The sequence below is a fragment of the Strigops habroptila genome, chromosome 13 (genome assembly GCF_004027225.2).
Source record: "Strigops habroptila isolate Jane chromosome 13, bStrHab1.2.pri, whole genome shotgun sequence".
Classification (NCBI taxonomy): domain Eukaryota; kingdom Metazoa; phylum Chordata; class Aves; order Psittaciformes; family Psittacidae; genus Strigops; species Strigops habroptila.
The window spans coordinates 10,001,050-10,028,068 of NC_044289.2; the positions used below are offsets into that span (position 1 = coordinate 10,001,050).

Here is a 27,019-nt window from a genome sequence, read left to right on the forward strand (position 1 = left end):
ATTGTGTTCTGAGGTTGGTTTATGCTTTTTCCAATCTTAGCACTTGTTTAAAGCAGTTTTCCTCACTTGAGGGCGCTAAAGGCCTAGCTCCGGCAAGGGAACGCGCTGCCCGAGTTCGCAAGCAGTGCTGCTCACAAGTGTATCACAAGGCAAAACCCCCCCAAAATAAACAAACAAACATAACCAGAAAGGATCACCACAGTGATTACAGTAATTATTTTTAGTTACAAATTTTAAAGTGATGAAGTCTTGGGTGCTAGAGATGGAAAGAGACTACTGTCTTACAGATCATAACAGATGGCCACATGCTGCTGACTGCCTTGGATCAGCAGCTGACCAGGAGCTCATCCAGGACAAGAGTGTCATATCTGCTTCCCTGTGATCAATACCTCTTCCACACCGGCAAGCAGACAGACATATGCCAGAGTCAGCCCATTAAGCTAAACAGGGACCTGAAGCTTTTGTTTGTATTTGCCTCCATTGGATGTGATTCTAGTCTCCCCCAGTCCCTATATGTCCGAATCCACAGCTCATTTTAGTTCCAGGAGTTACCACTTAATTCAGCAGCAGATCTGGTCCTCTCACAGACTTAGAGTTCACTTCATTCAGATTATCTTTATCTTCCCTCTGGCTTCTCCTTTTCAAGGAACTTTTTATGGCATTAATCCACACAGTAGTCTTTTTATTTTATTTTAAAGATCTATAAGCAGAGCATCTGTCATTTCTTCACAATTGAATTGTCATTCAAGCTGTAAAGTACTAGCTAAATTCAGGAAATAATGTCATAAGCGAAGCCACTTTTCGTAGCTAAATCACATATGACTAATAAATTGGTCACGCTGATGTGTCGGGTTGTGGTTTAAATGTTTCTAATGACGTTCTGGAACTATTTATATGACTCCTGCTTCACAATAACCTGGCAGTTCATTTGCAACATTTACAGTCTGTTCAAGCTAGAAGACTACTTCCCACCATGGGTTCAGATATTTTAAACCCGTCTGTCCTCCTGGAATTTTTCAGCTGTAGCTTGATTTTGCTTGCTACATAAATGAGAACACAAGACAGGATCTGTTCAGGATTACACATCCAAAATCAGAGCCTGAGTGAAGGGCTGCTGTAAACTGTGGTCCTTTCAATGTTGATTTCATTGCTAACATCCTGCTGGTACTGATCACAGCACTTTAGCCCCCCTTCCTGGGCTAAAGGCAGGCATATGTCCCTGGTGACCTGCCCTCTACTGATTTATGCTATTAAACACTAGATGGCTCAAGTCCCCATGAAGTCCAGCACAAACCCTGAGATGAGCAGGCGGAAGAGTAAGTCTCCCTCCTTCACTGCGGGGCTTTAAGTTGCCTGTCCTACTGACTTTCTATAGTAAACCAATTTGTCTTAGGGTAGTTTCCCACCCACTATATAGGAATGAAGGAGCTCTGTGAGGTCACCTGAATTCCCAGGTTTCACTGAAGTGGACCTGGAAAGCCGGTGGGAGATTATGACCACAAAACCTGTCAAAACTGAGAAGCAGGAAGGCCCCTTCTAAATGTGCTTTTATGGCCTTTGACAGGCAGGAGGGTTGTCTGCATTTTTTACTAGGCAAGGCATTTCCAGAATGTGTGATTATGGATGATGATGAAAAAAACTGTAAGGGCAAGTGGCAAGAAAAGGAATGAGCTAAATTATCTGTCTTGGGTCACCTGGGAAGAGAAAAGTGAGACACTGGATGAACACGTCCTCCTGTACTGCACACAGAGAATTAGGACAGCACTGTCAGCACTGGCTGTGTCTATGATACTGATCACAGTGGGGAACATAAGCAGAAGCACGACCTTGTCCCTGTTACATGACATGGAAACCACACTACAATAAATGAAGCCAGAGAGGCAGCTACATCCCCTTAAACCTGCTGTATACTGGATCCTGTCTCCTGTGGGTTCATCTAATCAACATTCCTTTTAACTCCAGTGTTGATCACTGCCTTGGATTCACCCAGTAATTTTAAACCAACTGAGCTGTTTTCATTGACACTTGTGTCAGCACGTATGAAAAAAGGCAAGATTTTCAGAGGAGTGTAGCTCTGGTTGGCACACACCTTTATGGAAGCAGCAGAAGTAAATCACCAAAATTGACCATCACTGGTTGCTTGTGACACATCTGCCAACCAAAGAGCATTGAGTGCCAAACCTGAACCAAATGCCTGTTAGATATCTTTCTTGGGGGAGAGAAAAAAGATGTGGAGACAAAAAAAATATTGCAACTGTGTACCCAAATTGCGCTGTGCTCCATGCCAGGCACTATAGAAATACACAACAAAAACCAGATTCTGCCTCCAATTACACGTGTGTAATAAAAACTGTGATCCCTTCCCAGTGTAATATGGCTGCTTTCTTACAGTAAATTGCATAAACTCCTGCATGGTAAAGCACTTACTTTCATATGTTTCTAAAAATTTTACCAGTTCCCAGATAAACAGACCCTTGTTCTCATAATAACAGACACTTAACTTTTGATGGTGTCTTGTCCCTGCCTCTTTCAGACCACTACACATCTATGATGTTTTATGTATTTGTTATCTTTATAGAAAATGTCAAATGCTTGCAGTGGCTTCATAAGCTTGTCATTCAAAATGCAGCACTGGGAATTTAGAAATCCATTTACTACAGGCATATGGTTAAGTAATATTTTACTATAAATAATAAAAAAGCAGAAGGAGTAAGAGATCTAAAAAAAATAGAAGCATTACTTCCTTTCTGCACCAGCTAACTCAAACAAAGGCAGAACACAACCAAGACATTCAGAGACAAACAATTTAATTGCATTATGCCTTTTAGTATGGTCAACGAAATAGGAAAGACCTTGAGTAACCTGATTTTCATGTGCTCAGGAAGCACGGGTGCATTGCCATGCTCTGTGAAGAGGCCATAAGCCAGGTCACGATATAAATCACTGCTCTGAGAGCTGTGAGGTCTGAACAGAAAGAGATCCACAGTTACAAGAACATAAGGTGCAGAGTGGTTTCATAAGCAGTGAAATCCCCAGTAATTTTGTTGCATGCATTCAGCAGCTGAGAAAGAGGAACTCTGGGGATCCTCTCACCACCATTCCCACAAATCTGCTTAGTCTCCTACACCAATTGCCAGACTGAACATTTTGCCAGCAATCCAGCTAGCCAGAGAGAACTACAGTGATCAGTACAGCTGGTTGTGAGTAAGGACCCACTGCCATGTAATGTGAATTTGCCTCAGCCCAATACAACCATTTCCAGGCTCTGCTGGAACATAGCACGCACTGCAGTGCTGCTAAACAATGGAGAGAGCTTGGAGTGAGGCAGAATGGGAGAATGGTTTATGCCAAAGAATTTGTTGGCCAGGGCTGGTTTAAATCTCACTCCTATTTTGTCCAAAACCTCAAAATTTGTTGATAACATGGCTTGGATGAGTTTGATTATGGCTTATCCTCATATGTCAATGCCCAGCCTATATGATTATCTGTTTCAGCCCTTAGTGGTTTGGGTGTGTTTTCCATATGCCACAACCTTACACTGATACGTCAGTCTGCAAACTATTTTACTCGAGATTAAGGAAGGAAACAGAAAACAAATACAGGTCTCTTATGTGACCTCTTCTCTAAAAGATACCTGTAATTTATGTGTAGAACAACCTACAGCTTCTGTCAGCAGGTGGCAAGTTGGTCCATTAAAAGATACAGAAAGCAGAAAATACGATCAGAATCTCTTCCCTGCTCGCACACTGCAGCACATACGAAAGTTTAGCACCATATACAAAGACGTTAAATATGTCCCAGGCTTTTGCTTTCTGTGCCAATGCAAGATTGAGTCAACATGTCCTGGTAAGATTACCGTGGTAGCTGAAGAAGGTACTTTTCCATGGTGAGAACCTGGCAGCCCTGTTCTCTGGTTAGCTTTTTCTTCAGTGCTAAATCCAAGCATTTGTGAAGCAGGAATACAGCTTCTCAAACTATCAGATTGCCTTAAAAGGCACAAGATTTCACAGAATTCACAACTGGTATGTTTTCTATTAGCCTTCTGATTGTAAGTATTCCTGGTTTTACAGTTTTCTCTCCAACCTCAAAAGCTATGCATCCACTTGAAAACGTAAGAAATGTTCTCACAAATCATGGCTACTTTCCTAAAGCAGTAGTGGCATATCCTCAATGACAGGATATGTGAAGCCAAGCCTAGAAATTGCTTGTTTCTATCGAGAATGTCACTCAAAATAGCCCTGGCTAGGGAGAGTGAATTAGAATGATTTTATCCAGAGATCTCATAAAGTGATCACACACTCTTTTTCCTCTACTCCTCTAACATCTCTGTATTTTGATGAGAAAACAGGAAACACATTTATTTTTAAATGACCAGGACAGATAGGACAATGTTATAATTCCCACGGTTAACCTCTATGGAACTTCAGAACAAGCAGGATAGGGAATCAACACATGAATCTTTGCAAATAGCCATTTACGATCTCAAAAAAGGGAAGAAATAATACACAGCCTTCAAACTTAGTAGCTACCAACCAGGCAATTAAATTGCTAAGGACAGGACTGTGAATATGGCAGATAAACATATATTTCCACAGGAATGTAGTATTTCTATCTTACAGTCTTCTAAAATAAAAGCAAAAATGTCAAAATGGGGCTGTGAAGTTGGGCTGTCAAGGAAAGAAGAGCCATCAACGTGGTAACAGTGGAAGAGACTAAGAGCTCAGCCCATTAAATGTTTAGAAGTGCTTCTGGTTGGGGGTTTGACATGGTAGTAGTGGAGCTCCTTTTCCCTCGTGAGAAGTCTCCACCTGCTTGATATATCATTAAAACCAAGTTTTAGTCTACATTACACTTGAACAGTGCCTCACTGAGGGCTTCTTTCACCTGAGCACCAAATACACCTGGGCTTTCCAGCACATGGCATAATGTCTTAATGTCTTCCAGCCCACGTAATGTCTTAATCTCCCAAGACACACAGTTCTAGTGTCAAATTAGGCACACTCAGCAAACAGTGCTGTCATCACACCGAAATGAGATTTTGCAACTAACTGCTGTGAAAGAATAATGGGTTTGGTGTCATTCTCAGAACTATTTTAAAAGTTTGGAAATTATTTTCCTCAAAATATTTCAGGATCCCATTAGCTGATTTTCTGAGGGGAAAACACGAGTTATTTGGCTAATTCAAAAGCAACACAGACTAGCTCAATGTCACCACTGAATATAGCACTGTGGTGCATACAGAGTTTAATTGCACGATGTGTATTCATGGTTGGAGGCATACCAGGAGAAAAAGCCTTTCAAATAGAACAGAAGGCAGATGAACAGGGGAAGAATACATGTAGCTGCATGTATGTGTTTGCAAGTAAATTCAGTGCCAATTACAAGGATTACTATTAAACTGATGTAAAGAGCTAGTTGTAGCAAATATGTCGGTAGTGTGAGACATAAATCAAGAGCATACAATGCCTAACAGGTGGACACAGTTCACAGTTTGTGTAAGCTACTTCCTTGGCAAGAAGCTTCTCTGGATTTCTGCCCGGGGGCCAGGTGCTCCTCACTGACTGACAGGGCTAACATCACAGCACTTCCCCCACTGGCATATTGCTATGTATTTTGCATTAGGAAGGAAACCTCACCCTCAAACAAGATGCAGAATGGACGGGGAAAGTCTTGGGAAAACAGCACTGGTCTGTACAGTAGCTCAGTTCCCAGTCCAGCATTAGCAGAAATTCCTCGTAGAACTTCTTTTCCTTTGCACTGCCCATTTTAAACCATTTCCATAGGGACTGATTCTATTTATTCTGCTTGGCTTCTAGCTGTTTTCTCTGCTGTCCAGTAATGTACTTACTAGTGGATTTCCCAGGGGACACCACATTTGATTCACAGTCTCAGCTCTCTAAATTTTTCCCAGTTCAACACTGCATGCCCTAAAATCAATAAACGCAAATGGTAAAGTGTTCTCCCATTGCTAACAGTGTAATTGAGGTAACTGAAGGATTACTAAACCAAATTATTAAGTGGGTATTTATATGGGTATCCAGATGGTATTAGCAAGACATTTCATCATGAAGTTTATGTACAATTTTCTGCCTCTCATTCCCACTGTTTTGTTCAAATCCAGATCTCAGACCTTCTGTACCTTTCTGACCAACTTAACTGCCAGCAGCCTCCTGCTGAACTTGCATTCCTACCCAGCGAAGCTCTGTAATTTGAGGAAAGGACGCTTACAATATATCTAAACAGCACCAGGCAATGTCGTGAGATGAAAAAAATATCATTTGCCAGGAGAGGCAATGTAGCTGCATTTACACAGGGCTCTGCCAGACAAATCAGACCAGCTGCTTCTGTAATGAGTCCACACACAGCACTCCACTAATGCAATGATCCTCTTTACCTCCACAGTCAGGCCTCTGAAACTAATGTCACTATTTCAGCACAGTGCTGATGTTTTACCTTTTACCTTCTACCTTCATATTTTGCTTTTTACAACAGAGAACAGCCATGTATGGAATATGTGAGATTTATACAATTCTAAGACAATAAAACTTAAATTATTGTCCCCTTATAAAGCCAACAGGACCGATCAGATTCTCAGCTCTCTCTCACAAGAGAACTTGGACTTTCTTACAAAAAAAAAAAAAAAAATCCCCAAAACTAATATGTTGGCTGAACCCCAAATGTGCAGTTTTCATATTTTTCTCATTTCCAAGGATCAGCATCATGTCCAAAGAAAGCAGACACGTCTCCCACAGAATAATTTTGTTAAAATCCCACATTTCAATCAAAAACAAATTAGATGTGTAATTTTTTGTAGTAGTCCTGGCAGAAGAAGCTCCTTACTAAAATCAGTAGTAGTCTGGTACCTATTAGGTAGAATACAAAGCTCACATGACTTAGTACTGTAAACCACATCTTCAGATGTGCCATACAGAGGCACATTAAGACACTTTGATCCTGAACTGCAGCGTCTGTTCATTGTCACAATAACAAATAATAATAGGATCTGCTAGGAATGTAACAGTGTTTAGACAACCAGGGATGCAATAGAATCTGAAGATCAGATTTTAAATCCAAGTGTTCATATACCCAAATATGATTACCTTCATGGCCTGTTTTACTGAACACCCACTGCTCCCACTGAGTGACTGATATCAGTGTGTGTTTCTGGTGGTTAGCAGTCCTGAAACCAGTCATTTTAAGAAGCTTAACATAGGCTTGAAATTTTGAGACTATTTTCCTTTTATAGTCTTTAGAACCATACCTAGATCAGAAAAGCCTACAATTACCTAAATATATAGAAACATTAGAAATAACTTGTCTTTAAAAAAAGTATATTTATTTTTTAAAAATAGCAGCCAGAGTGAGAGAGCAGATGGGAAAAAATAGTTTTGCCAATCACTGCTTTTGACTGCAGAGTGAGAAGTCTAATTGAGTGGAAAGATGCAAATGAAATTGAGTAGCTCCCACACCCTGAAGTGCCTGTGAGGTGGAAGACTCGGGGCTGAATAATCACTCACTTCCAATTTTTCCTGTCTGTGAGGTGATAATTAGACTTTATTCGCCATGCAAGCAAGTGTTAGAGTTGCATGTATGTGAATACCGCAGGACTGATTTGTTACACATTCTATCTTGTGCACAGAAAAGCCTGTTTTGCAATTGTGTTTTGCATTATATATGCTCTTCACACAGATAAGAGTGTAACTATTCAGATTTTGTTGACAGAAACCTTGTGTTCAGTCCAAATTAAGGAAATGAAATACTAAGCTACCAAAGATCCTGGTTCACAATATAACAAAATCCTGTAAGAATTTCTTAAACCAAAATTAGTTTGTGGATTTATAGGGGTTTAGCAATTGCTCTCCACCTCTGACACACATGCCTGGACATCAGCCCTGATTTTGCTTACTAGTGGGATGACTTCAGTTACAAGTAGAGCTATTAGTAGCACCAGGAATTAAATTGATAAATGACCTTTTCTCTGACCTTTCATCTGATCTTTATATCTCATCATTTCTTGTAAGAAACTCAGAGAGTCATTAAGAAATGTCCCTGGCTTTTACCATACAGTACAGATTTTATTCATGCATGTGCAAAACTCTTCATGTTTTTCACAAAGCCAGTTTAAGACAGTTCCTTGGCTCCTTGGTTCAGATTTAAGAAGACTTGTTTCCTTTCCTCTCAGCAGGAAAGGCTTCCTCTCTCTGCTCATTACTGTATTCATTTATTCTCGATTTGCTGTTAGGTATTCTTTAGAGAAATCTTCATTTAGACAAAAGGGGCTTTGTTCTGGTTTTGCCTCTTGTATCTTCTGACTACTGGGCCGGAATTAACATGTGCAACCCAACAGGTCTCATGAGCTCTCCAGTCACCCTTATTTTATTTAAGGTTCATTTTCTTTATTCTTTCAGTGTTTCCCAAATATTTTATGAGACTAAATATTACTGGAACAAAAGAAACATATTGACAAAACTGAAGTATGTGTATGTAGAGAAACTGGGGGTATGGGACTGATTCTTTCTCTCTCCTTCCAGACTGGTTCAGTTTATAAAATGCAAAATTATTTTCCTATGCTGTTGTCACTGGACACAGCCTTCTTGAATGTCTCTGTCTCATCATTACGTTGGCTCTTTTGGCCTTCTTTTTAAAACCGGAATTTCAGTGCTCCAATTTTCCCCTGTATCTCTGTATTTCATCACTTAAATCCCAGCTACCATTTTAAGGAAACTTTCTGTACAAAAATTTAGTTGCACTATGTTGTACTGACATAGAGGAAAGAAGCTGGTAGCTCCTGGTGTGGTGGTGTTAAGAAGTGTGCTTTATTTGAAATGGAAATGGTTCTGCAATTTGTTCAGCCAGTAGAGTGGAAAAATCATTTCCATATCAGAGGTCATTCAAATGAAATGTGGAGGCTTGGATTTACTGATCCCACCCCCCTCCACCCTTATGGGTCTTGTCAATGACTTTAGTTGGCTTATTTGTACAATTACCTTGCACAAGCTTTGCTGCTGTGACTTGATGCATACTGAAGGGAAATCTAGCCAAAGCCCAAACTTCACATACAAACCACTGACTTCTGCCTTTCTAGAGGGCCACAGGAAAGATGGTGCTTTCCAGGGATTTTGGTGCTTGAACAATAGAAATACAGCTCTAGTGCAAGCCCAAAGCATGAGCCATTCAAAGACAAGGCTTTGTCTGCCTTCTACTTCTAAGGACGTGCTTCCTCTCCTTATGCTTGGGAGAAAGCAAACATAAAAGGTATTTTGCCTTCTTCCCCAGGGACTCAGGGGAGCTCAGGGCTGCTCTCTGAAGTCTGCAAGTCTGAATTGTGCAGGTCCATTTCAGGGCTTGGGACTGTTCATGTAATAAATCATCATAGAGATCAGCAATGGATATAAAGCTGTAAAATCAGTTGTACAATCTAGTTCAAGTCATTATCCTCAGAAAGGGGAACAAAAACCTGCTTAGTATTTTATACTTTGTAGTTACTTAACACTAGGGTGCACCTGTGAGCTGTAAAATCCAAACCTCCTGCACGCTGAAGACAAACACCTTAGACGTCGGTTAAGTACTTTTTGTTTAAACAAAGCATTCTGCAGCATGTTAGCTACGTTCAGTTCAAATCAGCTTTCCCCCACTCCCCCCAAAAAGCAATTCCAGCATAGCATTGAGTCTACATGGTGACCTTTTTCCTCAGTTTTGAAAAGGAAAGAGTATTTTTTCACTTCTACTCCTGTCAAGCATTCTGAACAAAACTTCGAATTTTTTACCTCTGGGCTTAGATTAGAAAGTTTTGGCCAAAATGGGGATTTCTCAAAAGTACTGAGCTTCTGAAAGCAAAAGTGCCACAACTGACATGTGCTGTCCTTAATGCCCTTTGGTTGCTACTAAAAGCTGCAAGAAACACAGATCTGCCCTGTTTCCTTCCATCTTCAGTCTAAGACCTTCTGCATGCTGTGTTCTGAGCCATTAGTGTTTACACCAAGTTCCATCTTCTGTGGCAAAGCATATAGGCCTCCTTCTAACTGTAACTTGCTATCACTGGCTTCCTGTTATGACTTGTACAGCATTTACACTGCAATTCAAATGAAAGTGTTCTGTGATTTCACAAGTGATACTGTGAGGTTAACAGCATTTTTATTGCTATACCTGCTTTTAATGTTTCTGCACAAAATCAGCAAGAGTAAAAAGAAAAAGCCCCCTTTGAAAATATCTGTAAGGCAAAAAAAGTCTGATTCCCATTCTCTAGTGGGGCTGCTGTAGTCAATTAGTACAATTCCTGTTAGAGCTGGGTGATGATTTCCCAGAATATGTCTTTCTACTCCTACACTGTGACCTCACAGCCCATGCACTGACCTTATATCAGTGGTTATAATCGCACGGACTGCACCCAGCATTGGTGCATGCAGCAGCGTAAGGCTATAGTTTCACAAATGGCTTTAAACTGATCTGCATGAGAGTTACTGCCAAAGGAGGCAGTCCCATCCTTCCCCCAGCCCTGCCCTTACCACAAGAGCTTGCGCCTCCTCTCATGCCAGCAGTAGCTCTCAGGGGGTTGCATGCTGAGCCAGTCAGGGAGCAAATCTGACTAAAAAAGGGCCTTTTGTTTGTTTGCCTTCCGGTTAATTTTCAGCTGGATCAGCTGATCAGTTCCTGATCCTGTTCACCACAGTATCACAAAGGAGGTGGTGAAAACATGCATCAGCGTTGAAAGGGGAAAAAGGGTAGCTAACACTTAGATTGACTTAAGTCCCACCATAAAACCACAAGCTAAGCTACATACAGGACTAATTTTTTCCCAATTCAATTAATTCAGCCTTATGGATATAAAATATCTTCATTATAATAACCATGAAGAGAGTTTTACTCTGAATACAAGATGCCCAGGGAGACTGTAAATGGAAAAATAATGTAATATGACAAAGCTATCTATTTTGTGCTAATGTGATATCTCACTGGCTCATCCCATCCTTACTAAAAGATCTTTAGTTTATCATATGCAGACCTCCCTTACTCTTAGTATTCAGATTCACATATCATCTCACAAATGCATGTTAGGATTTCTTATCTGTCTAAAATTGCAGGTGCAGACAATAAAAATCAGAAATTACATCTCAGTTCAAATCCATTTGGAACACTGAGTGTCAAAGAAGCAGCTGATGTGTTATCATGTTATATGATGTCTGGCTCCTTTCTCTTACACCAGCACAGGGAGTAGACCCCAACTGAGTCAATCACTTAAGCATGATCTGAACTTACGCATGTGAATGATCCATCAAACCTCTTAAGCACATGTTGCAGTTGAAAGCCAGCAGATGACAGATTGCTAAGCTAATGCCAGTGTCTAGCCCCCAAAATCAAGATCTACATCTTCGAAACCACTGAGGAGATGAGAGAAAGCAGCGAATAGAACTGGAGACAAGAAGAGCGGAGGGATGGATGTCTGCTGCATAGATGCATTTCATAAAACATTTTTTCTCAGATCCTCAAATCTCTGTTCCATGAGGGAGACTTTTTTTTCCAGCTCTAGTTATGAAAACCACACGAGTTTAGAAGTGGCTGCATAATTGTAGTCTCCACCTCTCCATTACTTCATTTATACACATTGGTTGCGCTGACACAAAGGTAGGTGGCTTTTCCTGTAAGATGTGTCAATGGTTGAAAACAATTCCCATCCAGTTAGGAAGAAGCAATTCATAAACAAAAACAAGCACCATCATTCATGTTGTTTTTAATTCACGTACTTACAGAGGGAAAAAAAATACAAGAAGTTACTTTTGCTTGGTTTGGTTGTGTTAGCTCAGGGCAAATACTTACTTGCAATACAATCTGCAAACCTTCCAGCAGCCTCTCTTAGTACTCCCCCAAAACAATACATTTCATAAGACTGTTAATTTGTCATCAAAAAATGTAAGGAATTGTAAACTTGTAAATAGTTGCATATGGGAAAAAGAATCACTTGGAACAACCCCAGTTTAACTGTTTCCTCAAAAATTGACAAACTTCCAAGTTGGGAAAAAAAAAAGAATCATCCTATTTCAAGCATATTTAAGTTTAATGCATCTTTTTTTCCCCAGCCCTTGTTCTGGTGCTTTAAAGAAAAGTACCTAAGCCTGCTGTCAAGACAATGTTTCTCTATTGTTGACTTTAGAGGGTAAAGAGTATATCACATAACGTTATATGTCAGGAATAATAGAAATTCTTTCTGCACATTACTTTAAAAAAACCCTTGCTTAAAAATATCCTGAATTGAGCAAGACCTTTTGATTAATTAAACCAAAAATCTTCTCTCAGTTCAAGAGCCCAATGAGAACCCTTAATTACATAATCAAAAATTATGTCAGGAAAGAGCATCATGAAAATCTAATTATGCACTTTCTAGTACGTGATTAGTTTTAAGTAGGTGGGTATGATTGAGGAAGAGCAAAAGAGGGGAAATATGATAAAAGAGGTATTTGGCAGTGGAAAGAAAAGAGTTATCAGAGAATTGAGTAATAACAAATACAACCTCCTCCCAGAGTGTCTTCAAAAATTGGATGTCTTGACTTGATTACAGAATGTATGAAATAAGACATGCTTCTTCCTTGATTATATGCATTTACAATTGACACAAAGCTCTCTGAAGCCTATGAAAAGGAAATAAGCTGCATTTCCAAATAATTAGCAAGTTCAACACCAGGAAGATGTTCAGAAAGTTTTGTCCATCTCACCTGACCTTATGATGGAAACGACTGTTCATTCTCATTGTGCTGTCCCTCTGCTAAGTGAAACTGCAATACAACCCTTTACAAAATGTTGTGTGCAGGTCCCCTGAAATACTTTATAATATCTCCCTCTTTCTTCTCAGATCCTGAGCCTTTTTTGTCATGAAGTTGTGTTAACCTTCAGTTTTTCTAGCATATTAGAGATATCAAATAAGTAGGTACATGGGGACACCAAGGAGAAGCATAGGCTTCAGGCTGTCTCATCATGCTCCAAGATGGCCTGAACAACAAACACCATAGTTAAAATCTGCGTTGCTGACTGGCAACTGGAGAGTCTTCAAGTGGTCTATGTAAGTCAAACCCAGGAACCATGAATTCCTGAATTGCAGTTTTGCACATATTGACTCTGTGTTCTTGGGCAGCCACTTCACCTATCTATATCTCAGTTTCCCTGTTTTCAAATGGACATAATAATACTTACCTCCTTCTGCCACACACTGTGAGTCTAATTAAGTGCTTTCAGAGTTTAACTGAATGTGTGTACAATATTATCCTCTAATCGAAGAGAATTCCACCCAACCCTGCCTAGCAATTCTGTTTCTTTGTTCTCCACGTTCACTCTAAGCCTCTATTTGTTCCGAGTCACTCTGCAGTCAAGTTACCTGAGTATTTTTATTCTAAAATGATTTTTATGCTGATGTTAAAAAGGAAATGCAAATGCTCGATAGGCAGTTTGGGTTCCTGGAGGGTGAGAACCTAAGAAATTATTTCTGCAAAGCTCACTGCAAACTACCTCTATATATCTTGCTGGAAAATAAATCATTTGTAGAAATCAAAGGGATTAATTCTTAGCTAGAATAAATCAGCAGCGGCTTTAGTGAAATCAGTAAGCTGCAATGAATTATATAGGGAGAGGTGAAAGGTGATTCATGCCCACTACACACAGGCCAGAATCTGATTTCAATTACACTGATGGAAATCTCTATTAACTATGTTATTTTGACTGAAGTTTCTAGAATTACTCTGCATATCTACAGATACATGACAGGTTTTAAATTAGCTACTGCCATTCAATCCTGGAGTCAGGGTTTATTCTCTGCTCAAAAGCAGCCATAGAAGCAAGCAGCATTTTAGAACCCATATGGAAAGAGCACATAGACCATCACGGTACCACTGAACATACACGTACATCTTTAATGCATTGCAAAAATCCATTACTTCCATCTCTAAAAGGATATAGTAGAACTGCTATAAGTGCAGAGAAGTGCATTAAAGATGCCATGTAAAATGGCTTCAGTATGAGGAGAGTCTAACAGATTAAGGCATTTTAATTTGATGTGGAGACCACTGAGGGGAAGTAAACTAAAGGTCTGTAAAATCTCAAATGGTGAGTAAAGCACGGACAGTGATTAGGCTCTATTTCTTGCAATAGTAAAGTTAAGGTGCAACCATGGAAATTAACAGGTCTGAAGCAAAAGGATTTTTTTTTTTTTTTTCCATACAATACATCATTAAATGTGGAACTTTGCTAAAGGATCCTGGAAAAGCCAAAAGTTTTAAATGCGTGCAGAAGGTTTTAGGAGCATTTATTGGGCAATAGGCCCACTGATGACTATTAAAAACAATGGTCCAGATACAACCTCTAGCTCCTTAAAGTACCTTGAGCCAGGTATGTCATACCCAGGGTTTGAATGCCAAATGCCAAAATTGTTTTGGGGAACCACATTTCAACCAACCTATTGACTTCCCATGAGTCCTTGGGCATTTCTATACTGCTCAGTGAAATGGGCTGTGGATTAGTAAATGCTGAACTGAGTGGTAAATTTAGGGTGCCCCATGGACACCATGTACCACATCTGGAAACAGCGTAACAGTGTTGACGTAAGCAGTACCTCTGTGACGGCCTACCTTTCTGCAGCGCTTAATAGCTCCTGTGCAGCTCCACACAAAGTTCACTCCCAGCTTTCAGCTTCTCTTGAAGTTAGCTTGCTATACAAGGATTGTTTGAGACGCGTATGCACCAGAGATACAGACAATCCACTCTGTACACTAACATGCAAGAGTCTATGATTCAGTGGCTCTTTTTACACAACGATAAGAACACAAAGAGCCAGTGGAGATCATTACAGGAGAGTGATGTTCAGATACCTTGTCTCTTAGGCACACGCTGTACCCAATACCCTTTAGCTGTCCACATGCTTTTCACCACAGAGAGGTTCAATAAACTCTGGTATTGTGGAGTACTAAATTCCACTGAAAAGCTGTATAAACATTTTCATAAATCAAAGCATGTGAGGCTGGAGTTTAGTTAGCACCACAAAAAATAAATAAATGTATGGGATTGGTTCATATAAATCATATATACAGTGTGTGCAGAGACAAAGGGTCATGCGGAATGTGTAATGCACTTGAACATCTGCCTTTGTCATCAAGTCACTTGGAAACTAAGCATGAGTGGCAATTTTTTGATAAGCCAGAAACAGGGTCTTGATTAAAAATTTCCTAAAGTTAGCAGAAAGAACATCTGTTAACTTCAGCAAACTTCAGAACAGAATCCTTTTGGGAAGCCTGATGAACAGATATTCCTTTCAGAAAAGAATAACAATGGTTAAAGGAGAATAAAACTACAACAACCAAGAGGCAGGTGGGTGGTTTATCAGATCTTCCTTGCTGAGGCTCAAGGGTATACCAGTATAAACTGACAAATTCTACAACAACTCTGGATTTCTAAATCTTATTCTACAGTAAGTAAGGTCCCAATCACATCCCACACAACTTTCTGGGAGCTTTCCTAGAGCCTTCAGCAGGCAAACAGTGAATAATGTTTTCTCCTACAAGAGTGAATACAGCCCGTATGCAGACAAACACATAATTGATGATTATTTTCTTTGGAATTGCGATACCATGTAGAGACCTTTCCACCTTGGTGCCACTGTGGTAGACAATGTACAAATACAACAGCTCTGAACAACTTACAAGCACATGTAAATTAATTACACCTTTATGAAAGATGGTGAATCTCATGGTAATTGATACGTCAGCCTCCTGATAATTGACTCCCTGGTTTACACAGTACCAGCATTTTTTGTTTGCTTTCGAAGTGCTCACTCGAAAAAAATATTGGCAGTAAAAATTCTCCTCAAAATGGAACAGTGGTTGTAAAGTACTTCCTTTTTAGAAGCATGAGGGAAAAAATAAAAGAAAAAGAAGCAAAAAGAAAACAAGCTGGAAGGAACATACATTCAGTTCAAGCTTCATTCAGTTAACACACAATATCCTTTTAAAAATAAAAAAGCTGGCTAATTATAGATTTTTGTCTTTAAAATGAAAAGCCATGCTAGCAACTAATAAAATAAGGATTATGTGTATGTCTGAGTCAATTTGGACTTTACCAGAATTAATTTTCCTACAGCTGAAAGCAAGCCAGTTCTAAAAAGAGCGAAAAGCTCACTTTAATTTTACAGTAAACTTTTTTCTTCACATTTTAGTCTTCGCAGCCACATCAAAGACTCACATCACATGTAATATCCCTTTAAAAATCCTTACAGCTTCTAATGCTGACAATAAAGCTAGAAAAGTATTTTGAAGCAATGCAGCTCATACACAATGTCACCAAAAGGGCACACACACCACAGTGGTTCAGGCGTTGCTCAGATAACATCCTACTGATTCTGCGATAGGCTCCTGTCTCAGCATTTGCTACGGAAATGAAATTACTGTAAGACTTTTGAGGCAAATACAGGAGACAGAGTTAACAAATTAGCAACTTTAAAACTAACAGCTTTCATATTCAGCCACAGGGTGGGGGCGTAGCTTTAGGGATGCTGGTATTTCGTAACAGTGTATTGTTATTTAAACAGTTGGGATCTTTTAAGAGAAAAAAACATTTGATGATTTTTAAAAAGACATCAGACAGAGACACATAGAGTAAATACATGAAAAGGCTTTCAGGAAAAAACCAAATCAAAACAAAACCCCCAAAACATCAACAGAAGGTTTAACATAAACAACTTAAAAGAAAACCAGTGAATTTAGAGTCTAATCTGACCTTCTGAAGACTTTGCTTCCCTCTCCTTGTCTCAGGCCTGTGCTGTGGTACTCTTCCATCTCCCATAGTGCTCCTCAGTACAGCTGAGATCTGCATAAACCCCAGAATTACCCCTTGCTATTCCCTTCCCCTCCATGCTTTTCCCTCAGACCCCCTCCATTCAGAAACAAGAGCTTTCCCATGTTTTCTTCACATTCTGAGCAATCGTGTTTCAGACCAACTTAAGGAAACGTTTCTCATTGATAAGGTTGCAGAAAGTGGTGTCACAACGTATCATGAGTTGTGTTTGTGGAGGTGCAGGTTGTGCACCTTGACCCAAGGCTACATCATAAGGAAATGTGGCAAAGTAATGTAATACTTGATAAAGGCAATTTCCCCCTTGATGAAGGCAATTTCCACACTTAGGACTGAAAGCGTCTTAGATATTTTCTTTATACTGCAGACCTGCAGCAACTATACCTTGACTAAAGAGCTGTTTTTTCATTTTGTGTAGTATGATATCCATGAAGCCTTCAAGATGACAATTGTGCATGTTAGACTGCCATCATTGACTCTGAATAGAAAACTTAATGTCTAGAATAAAGAAGGTCAGTCAAGACAGAAAAAAAGTCACTGTTTAGTTAAAATACCCAAAGAAGTATTTTGTTTTAGCCTGAGAAAGATGATTTATTATATTATTTGTGTTAGTGTTTAAGGTAAGAGTCAATAAGCATCTCTACCCTTATGCCACTTAGAAGTTCACATTATTAACGTTTTTAAACTTCCCTCTTGAAACTTTTTGTCTTAACTCAAAATAAATAGGAATTTGGAGTTTGACAAAAGCCTGGCAGCTTTCTTATGGTGTAATGAAGGCGTTTGGGAGAACCTCCACTGGTACAAATGGAGTCATCTTTGTGGAAGTTGGGGAGCAGCACTGCACTGCAAGACTCAGTCTGTTTTCGTGTGGTTTGCCCTCCTCGCACTCATTTTGTACAACCAGTTACAACCAACTTAAAAACCCCAAACATATTTTTGATTCACAGCAATGAAAACACTTACATTTGTTGTATATATTCTCTGTTGGCATAGAAGTCTGCGAGGGTTTATATGTGCGTATTTGTTGTGTTTGTGCACCCACCCCTCAGTGCCTGCAGATGAGGGGGGGGTCCACAGACCCGGGTGCAATTCTCTGTGCGTGCAAGCAGCGGTGGTGCGTTCATCACCCTGTGCTGTGTTAACGTGGTGTGTGTGTGCGGGCTCTGAGTCCAGTGTCCGGATGTGCCGCGTGAATGTAGTGTGCGGGATGGGGGTGCGAGTGCGTGAGGGGAGAGCGCGTGTGTATAGCGCAAGTGAACGGGGGCTGTGTGTGATGAGTGCGTGCAGGTGTGAGGTGGCTGCGGGGCAGGTGTGAGGAGCGGCGGGCTGTGGGAGGGGATGTGCTGCGGGACGCTGAGGCGGGATGAGGGCGTGAGGGGATGCGGGCGGGCGCGCAGCCCTGAGGGGAGCTGAGCCCGCGCTCCCGCCGCCCCGCCCACACCCTCTGACCCCCTCCTCCCGCGCGCTCTCTCCTCACGGCCCCGCTGCCCGCCGCTGCCCCGGCCAGGCCAGGCCCCCAGGGGCCGGGCTCCGCCGCCTTCTCCCTCCCCGCCCCGCCTTCCCTGCCCGCCTCTCGCTTCCCCCCCCCGCTCCTTCCCCGCCGCCGGGGCTTCCCTTCTCTCTTCATTCAGCGCTGCCTCGCTGCTGAGCGCTCGTCGCGCCGCTAACCCGGCATGTCCCGCAGCCGGGTTCCCCTCAGCGACCGGCCCCTGTAGCGCCGCTACCCGCGCGCGAGGCAGGGCCGAGGGGCGGCAGGGGGGCGCCGTTGCCCAGCCGCGCCGGGCACCGCGCGGCCATGGGGGGCTCCTGAGGCGGGTGAGGAGAGCGGCGGGGAAGCGGAACGCCTCGCCCCGTGGCCGCCACCATGGAGGCACCACCGCCGCCGCCACCCGGCGCCCCCAGCGCGGCGGATCCCGCCGGCTGCCCTAAGGACACCGACCGCCAGCTGCGCCTCCGTCTCTGCGTCCTCAACGAGATCCTCAGCACCGAGCGGGACTACGTGGGGACCCTCCACTTCTTGCAGTCGGTGAGCGGCGGCGGCGGGCGGGGGAAGCCCACTCAGGGGCACCGGAGGGGGGCTGGGCGGGTGGCCCGGAGCAGAGCGGCTCCTCCCCGGGCGGGCCGGGGGTTGCGAGAGCGTCCCGGCGGCGCGGCAGCGCTTGGAGTAACTTGGGGGAAGTGCCTGGGGCCGGGCCCGCTCCGCTGAGGGGGAGTTCTGAGGGACGGGGCGAGGGGCCGGCGCGGGCTCGCCGTGGGCAGAGCGGGACCGCCGGCGGCCGCGTTTTCCCCTCCGGTGAGGGAAAGCTCTGCGGCCGGGGCGATGGAGGCGCCGGATCCCGCAGCATCCCGGCGGTGCCCTGGCTGCTGGGCGGGGGAGCGCTGCGCGGGTGGCTCCGCCGCGCTGGGGGGTAACAGGGACCGATCCCGACATGAAGCTGCTTTTCGGAACGCCTCTTCCCTTTTGTTGTTATTGTTTAGAAGTTGCTGTTACACCCACCTGGAAACTCTACCCTTGCTGCCTGTTATTTATAAATAAAATTTATATTCTTTTGTTTTAATGGTAAACATAAATATGTGCATGGGCCGGGTGTGTCTGTGCATGTGGAGACAATTATACCCGCCTCTGAAATTATCCACGGACTAGTTCAGAAGTAAAACTCCATCTGGATATTTCCTTTTTCCTATATGGGCTCTAGATGTGGAATTCATCAGCATACCACCATACTGCTGCAAATAACTAGAAGAGCCTGCAGTAAAAGTTACTAGATAACAGATATGCCATAAAAAAGAAGAAGAAGAAACTATTTGATCACATAGAGATCAAGAATCAAAGCAAGGGAAGTCTCTGCAGAGATTTCTAAAAGATTGGACAGGGCAGAAATTCTTTCTGGTGTTTTGCTAGATAAGTACTAAACCCTGATTTCATCTAAATGTGCTTAGACCCTGGACTCTTTTTGACCTTTCTGGCAAGGTTTTTGTTTGGTTTTGAAAATCAGTTTGTCTGAAGTGTTTTTCAGATTCACCCAAGTGGCAAACTGTCCAGCAGAAAAGATAAATGAAAAGGATGTGGTTGCTTTATGACCTAGTCTCTGCTTGAATCCTCCTTTTCTCTCTCAAATAGTTGAACTTAGAGTCTTTCAGAAAGCTTCCGACTGAAGTGCCAGTTGGCTTTCTTTAGAACTGGGATTCTGTCTTTGTGTGAAGAGATTGTTAAAAAAAGCTGCAAGTTGCAGAAGTGCCCCACCCTGGAGACAAAACAAACCAAAAAACCCTCAGAAAACTCCTCTGTCCTAAGTACTGAATTTGAGATTTTCTTAGCTGCAGGCTGGACTGCGGATTTGAGCTGTGTGTATTTTTAGCTTCAGTTCTTACAGCAAAATGCATTCACAGTGTTAACTAATGGGATTTTCATATACTAAATAACAAAGCAAGTCTTTATTTATATTCATTAACTTGGCGGTTTTCATGAGAGAAGTAGTGAGTAATATGCCTTAGGTAGTTGCAGGAGAAGATGCTGGCAGAGTACCACTTGATTGTGGTCTCAGGATGGCACTGCAGACAGTCAGAGCCCTTCACAGTCACTTTGTTACTAGCTGCTAGGTGTGCGTTGCCTATGGTATTGTCTTGGTGGGGGTTGATTCTGATAGTGCAGCTTTACCACCTCATGGAGTTTGTGTTTTGGTAATTGTGTTTGAAAAAAGCACTGAGGGATAGGATCTTACCTATCTCCAGGCCTTGGTTTGGAACAGCATTCACACACAGGCTTAACTTTAAGCATGTGTTCAATGTTCATGTGCCGTTCTAAATGTCACTTTCTTCAGTCATTGACCTAGTTCTTATGGGCTGAATCTCTCTACAACTCTGTTCAGATAGTTGAATGGTGTTAGCACTAGGGAAAGGAGAATGAGGGTCTACTGAAGTATGTGAGGGTAAAAAGAGCAGTAGTGGGATGAAATTTTTAAAAATGAAGTTTGGAGGGAGAAACACTTTCTGCACAAATTTGATGGATGGCCATAACTTAATACCTTCTAATAAGGTAGCACAAAGGAAAGAATTCTGTCCTGCCTCTCACATTGGACAGCTGACATGACACGTAAGGATAATATCATTATATAGTAACTGGAATTACAGGCAGTTATAGGGCAAAAAATTTGCCTTATGACACTAATAGAAGTAATGCTGTAGCACTGGGACCCTGTAGTCTCAAATCTACTTGGGCCTCACAGATAAAGTCCACTTTACACCCATTAGTTTGTTTTCCTGAGTGCTCTGATGTTACTGCATAGGAACTGCTGCTCCTGCCCCATGGGTCTCTTTCTTACCATCTCATGTTCTGTGTGAGTAGCACTTACCCAGCACAAAATAAATGTGAACTATTACACTTTCTGGGGTAATGCACCTAGTTAACACTCAAATGTGGCTGGTGTTAAGGATTTTTTATATAGTGTACTGAAATTGATTGTCCCAGATCTTATGGAAACTCGTTCCTGTCAAACATAAGAGGAGAGATTTGCAGGGTGCAGGTTCCTTTGCTTAAGAAACTTTAATAGCTTTGATAAATAAAGGAAAGCTAAATCTCATATCTTTCTATCATCAGAATGAGTTTTCTGTAAGGGGGGTGGGACACTTGTGCTTTAGAAAAAGGTTAAGTGAGGGAATTTGCGCTCTTTGTTAAATATTTGCTATTGAAGCCCTAGTCCTCATTAAGTATTCTCAATAAACAATGTTTTAAAAAGCAAACAACTAAATTCTATGGGTTTCTTCACAGCACTGAGGTTGCTTGCTCGCAGCAGCTTGCTGTGTTCCCTGGTAATGTAAAAGAATCTCTTAAGTATTTAATACTATGGGTTTGCAAATAAATCAAAGTAACTTTGACTTACTGAGAGTGTTTTGGTCCTTTTTAGAAGACTAATATGTGACCATGTCAAAGGAAAGTTTTCCATTTTCTTTTCTTTTTGTATGCTTAGCAACATTTTCTCCCTAAGCCACAGCGAAAGTAGGTTTGCTATAAACATAAGGACTCTATGCTTATTTGCTTAGCTGAAAAGATTGTGGTCCTTATTTTACTTCCATAGATTAGTAAAGTGGGTATCATTAAAGTTATAAAAGGTGGAGTTCTCTTCTTTCACAATAAAAATTGTGTTAGTCACCACAAAGAATACTTTGCTATGAGTTTTGTACCCATTTAATAAAAATACTCCAGATACTTACCTATTTAATGAAAATTCATCTCTAGAAGCTGTTATATTTCATACCTTAAGTAATTCTTATACGTATGGAGTTTTATCTGCAAATTTAACTTGGATGTCCAATGCCACTACAGCTAAGTTAGGCTATTCAGTCTGTTAGGTTTAATACAGTTAACTTTCAGTGTGTATGTTGGTTGTAACATTTTTATTCCATTGAATTTTGGACACAAGAAGGCATTCCTAGTCAGTTTTGCTTGTGTTTAGTTTCTGGTACTCCTGTTGATAGGTTACCTTACAATATCATGTATCAGAACTGTGAGAGAATGAAACTGAGTAGCTTTTCTCTGTGGTTTATTCCAGATCTCACAAGATGAGATGATCATTTTGAAGGGATATAGCTATTTTTGTAAAGCAGAGTCTGGATTTTATGTTAAGTGGTAATACAATACAGATATGATACTCAGATGCATATCGTGATTTTGATAGCCCTACTTTTCCTACATTGAGCCAAAAAATGAGGAGTTACCATGCTGAGAGAGGGCGACCCCTTTTCTACCAGCTCACAGGTGATGATCTGAAGTTCCTGGTTTAATGATGAATATGCACAAGCTGTTTTGTGTCCTGTCTTGTCTGCCATTTTGTTAGGCAGGTACAATGCTGCAAATATGGAATCTTCCTTGAAGAAATGCTGTGTAGATCAGGAGTATTAATAGATAATTCTGCAGCCGTGCAGATATGTTACTAACTTTACTAAAGGTTCATTACACAGCCAAACCTTTTAAGCAGCAGGGAGAACTACAGGGAATGGATGAAACGTACTGCTGCCAATGTTATTAAAGATCTACTGGTCAAATAAGAAGCAAAGTGGAAAGTTATTAGAAGCTAATGGAACTTTACTAAACATTACTGATGCAGTAAGATAAACTTCAAAGAGATAAATGCAGATAATTCTGTTACAAGTTTCTGGTGAGATCATAAACCATAAGGATTTTCAGTTTCCAGACTTCATGATTCAGTTAATCCTTTACCTCCCTTTGGCCTCTTACAACTCTCTGCAACTATGCAGAAATGTTTGTTTTATATGTGATCTTATAAATATTTCTTTTCTATGTGCCAAAATTAAATCAGGTGATAATTTAGTCTGAGTGATCAGTTGGGTAAATGTCAAAGCATCTCTCTGGTGGCATGCAGCCTGGCACATGAATACGTGGCTAACAGTAGTCTTTGGGTACTGAGGTGCAATGTCTGTGTATTGTAGCCCTTAAGCTTATCCATTTTCTAGGTATCTGTTCTTGCCTGTGTTGTCAACCCATACGGAAAAGTCACAGAATTCATTGTAGAAAAGAAAGGCTGTGGTTTGTTTGAATGCTGCATGGTCATTCCACAGAATCCCAGTCAAATCTGTGATACTAATACTGCAGTAGTTAAAGACCAGCTTTGAAGTAAGGAGACACAGGAGCCCTGAGCAATTTCAGACATACTAATTGACTAGCATTCTAAAAATAGATTGAATAATGGGTCCACAACAGTGGATGTCAGTATTTAAAAGTTTGGTTTACCAGTTTGCAGATATAATCATATGAATTACATGAGAAGGTGTAGTAACAGTAATTACCCAATACACCAGCTTGCAAAGGTAGGTATTTTGTTGCATACATGGTTTTTTTCCCATCCTCTAATTTCACTGAACACTTAGCTCTAACCTGCATATGCAGCTCCCACAACTTAGGTAATTGCAAATATGTAAAGCCAAATTGTTCTCCACATTGTATATAAACATGGATCTTTCATCTTTCCAGAGACAAACCACCAACTTGTAAATTTTAATGTCAGAATGCCAGGATGTACTTTTAGCTTGAGCAATTTGTGTGGTCTCTGCAGACATGAAAACAGTATGAAAGCTGAACTGTCCTTATCAGACTGGTATCAAGTTAGATAAGTAGTTGCACTAGGACTGTGTTTAGGTTTTAATATTATGCTATCCTTTACTTTTATATGAAGACTAGGAGTCATTTTCCATCTAATCAATATGTTATGTTAGGACACGTGCCATCAGATAAATTAACCCACATCCTACAGACTCAAAATATTTATGTTATGCTCCCTTTTCTTGCTTGCTTTGTAGTTTTAATAGATGTAGTATCTCTGGAGTTCGCACTCCACCCATCTTGAAATAGGATAAGCATCACAGGCTTCTTTTTTTTTTTGGCCATATTTCACAATGTTGTTTGCATCCAAGATGAGGGCTCTGGTGCTCAGATAGAGCAGCAAGCAGACCATTTGTCTCAGCTGCAAGGTGTGGTTTCCTGTCCTACCCTGTTCTCTGCCTGTTTTACCCTCAGTAGAGGCAGATAAACTCTGATTCTGGAAGGTGAACCATATGGTGGGAGAATGTTGCTCCTTTATTATGAGACAGCTAAAAGAGCAATTGGGGAGAGGAAGGAGATGGAAAAGGAAATTTATTTGGAAGTGATCTAAATTAGCTTTGCTGTTCCGTGTTTTGGGTCAATTGGTCACATGCAGTCAACTGTAGGCAGTTGTTAGATTGCAAATGATCACGATTTTCTCCTGTTGAGTCTTAACACTTGGAACATCTTTCTTAAAAGTCTGGTTCCTGACATATGTAAATTGAGGAAGATCGCAGCTTTCATTTTACATGGTATGTTTGTAGCCCTTCTGGTGCTAAAGCGAAGTTTGAAGATGTAACATTAGCAAAACGTAAATGCTAATGAGTTTTTAGGGGCTTGTGTTATGACTTGAATATTTGGGGTTGGCAATTCTGCTAGTAGGGTTTTCTATTCAGACTAAGCGTAGTGCAAAATTAGCTGCTAGAGGCTGAAATGCAAACAGATTAAAAGGTTCTTTTGCTTTGGATACAAAGAAAGAAAACAGTCTGGATGTGTAATGTGAAGCAGAAGTGAAAAACAGAAAAGCAGAATAAAGCAAAGAGATAGCTCTGAAAATATTTATTCATCTGAGCCTGTAGTCTGTAGAACCCGGTTTATGAGCCATGGGTCTAAGAGCAGGGATGGAGAATACAGTATTCCCAGGTTCTTTTCCACTCCGAGATACATGTCTGAGCTTCATTTTTCACTTGAAAAATTGTATGACCAGCCCATGGCTTTTGCAGTGAGGTTTTACAAATCAACGGTATATAGGAGTACAGCAATCTTTCATATGAACAAAGCTGTTTAGTTATTTTTGCACTCAGAATCTCCACAATGAGAAGAGATCAAGAAACCCCCTATGTAGTTTCACCAGTTTACTGCCACACAGGTGAAAACTAAAACTCCATTCTCTTTGTTTCCCTTAGCTCATTCCTGCTCACTGTGCATCTGACCCTTGTTAGCCTTTATCTCAGACCTACTTTGGTCTCGTTACATCCTTCAGAAGGAACTGTTTGACCTGCCTCTGTCTCTACATCTCTCTCGCCTCTCAATTGCAGCGATATCATCAATCAGCCCTTCTGCCATTTGTCCCTCCCTCTCACTTTGGGGATGCCAGTTGTTGTCTGAACATGTGTTGGGATCTCTGGGGGGAGGGAGAATTTGGCTGCCTTGTGCTTTCCCAGCGCCATGCTGGTGCCTCTGCAACAAAACTTACTTGCAGTAGCAGTCATGGAGCTCAGTGAGGGTAAGGGAGGGACGGAGACTCTAGGCTTTGGTAGGAAAGGGCATGTGAATCAAAAAGTGAAACAATCTGCTGTCACAAATAGCAGAAATTGAGTTGCTCCACACATAGCTGAATGCATGTTTTATATTGCACAATTTTTGACTGGTTTTTGCAGGAAGCAGACTGATACCCATTATGGGAGCCTGTTTGTCCCTAAATATAGGAAGAGAAAAAGTTTGAAAGCTTTGCTAATTTTCCGCTTCCCAGATCACATGGTGTTTGTCCCATGGGCAGGAATACTGCTTTTCACGGGCGGGAAATGTGGTTCTGCATTTTTGTATCAGAATCATGAAAAAGAGTCTTGCAGAGGATCTTGACAAACCATCCCATCATGTTCTGGCCTGAAAGGAGGGTCATTTCTGGTGGTTTATCCTGGTGTTTTGATGTCCTTATTGGAAATGTCCTAATGCCTAATATAATGTCTAATCTTTTTTTTTAGTGAGCTCAGAGGTGATGTCTTTCTCTTTGCATCAGTCCCTCAAACCCATTTCATGGGTGTTTCCACATTTCACCTCAGACTAGACTAAATTGTCAAAATACTTAGTTTTTCTCAAAAAAAAGATTAATTTTGCCTCTGATAATTCCTGTGCTATTATCTGGATTCTCTAACCTTTATATTTTTTGAACCGTAGTGTCCAAAATACAGGCACAAGACACTCCCAAGGCGGTGCTGAGGGAATGGATTACTTCATATATTTTATATGGGAATATTATTGTAGCACAGGAGCCTTAAGAAAGGTTTATCTGAGTTGGTTCCTGTATTTGAGGACAACTCATTGCTCATCCCAGTGACTGTGGCTAGGTGTCTACATAGAGGATTTATGGGAGCAATCTAGTATTTAGACTTCTGGGATGTAACCTGGAAGGGCAACACTGAGCCCTCCTCCAAGCGAAGAGAGTGATGTGTTTTCAAGTCAACTTTCCTGTGTTTGGATCCTGGCAGCCCCAGAGGCATCCCACTCTGAGAGGGTATCTGAGGCTTGAAAAAGCAGCATCTCCCAAGTGCAGCGTCTGCCTGCGAGCATCCAGATGGGTCTTGACAGATGAAGTTTTTGAGAAATTACTTGTTTCTGTGCCTGCCCACTGTTTCCTTCAGGCACTTGCAAAAAGATTTAAGGGACTATGTGTGAATTTACCTCTTCTTTCCAGCTGTAGAATCCCTTTTCTGTTATTATTGTTTCTGGCCTTATATGGCTTCACAGCCTGCAGTAAGTGTTTTCTTGGTAAAGGCCTTGTGCAGTTGTAGTATGTTTTAGGATGTAAATGGTGATGTATGTTTTTACTTTGATGCTTGAAATCACTGTGGAATGGCAGTCTATACTGGTCACCATCAA

General features: G+C 41.3%; 1 protein-coding gene across 2 annotated transcripts in view; it reads left to right on the forward strand.

Moving 5' to 3' along the window:
• Positions 1–18,442: 18,442 nt before the first annotated feature.
• PREX1 (phosphatidylinositol-3,4,5-trisphosphate dependent Rac exchange factor 1) overlaps positions 18,443–27,019 on the forward strand; it is a 149,833-nt gene continuing 141,256 nt past the window's right edge. For both annotated transcript variants that reach the window (XM_030503500.1, XM_030503501.1), the window contains exon 1: positions 18,443–18,850. In XM_030503500.1, coding sequence (XP_030359360.1) covers positions 18,689–18,850 — 162 coding nt within the window. In that variant the 5' untranslated portion in view covers positions 18,443–18,688. The remainder of the gene's footprint in view (positions 18,851–27,019) is intronic.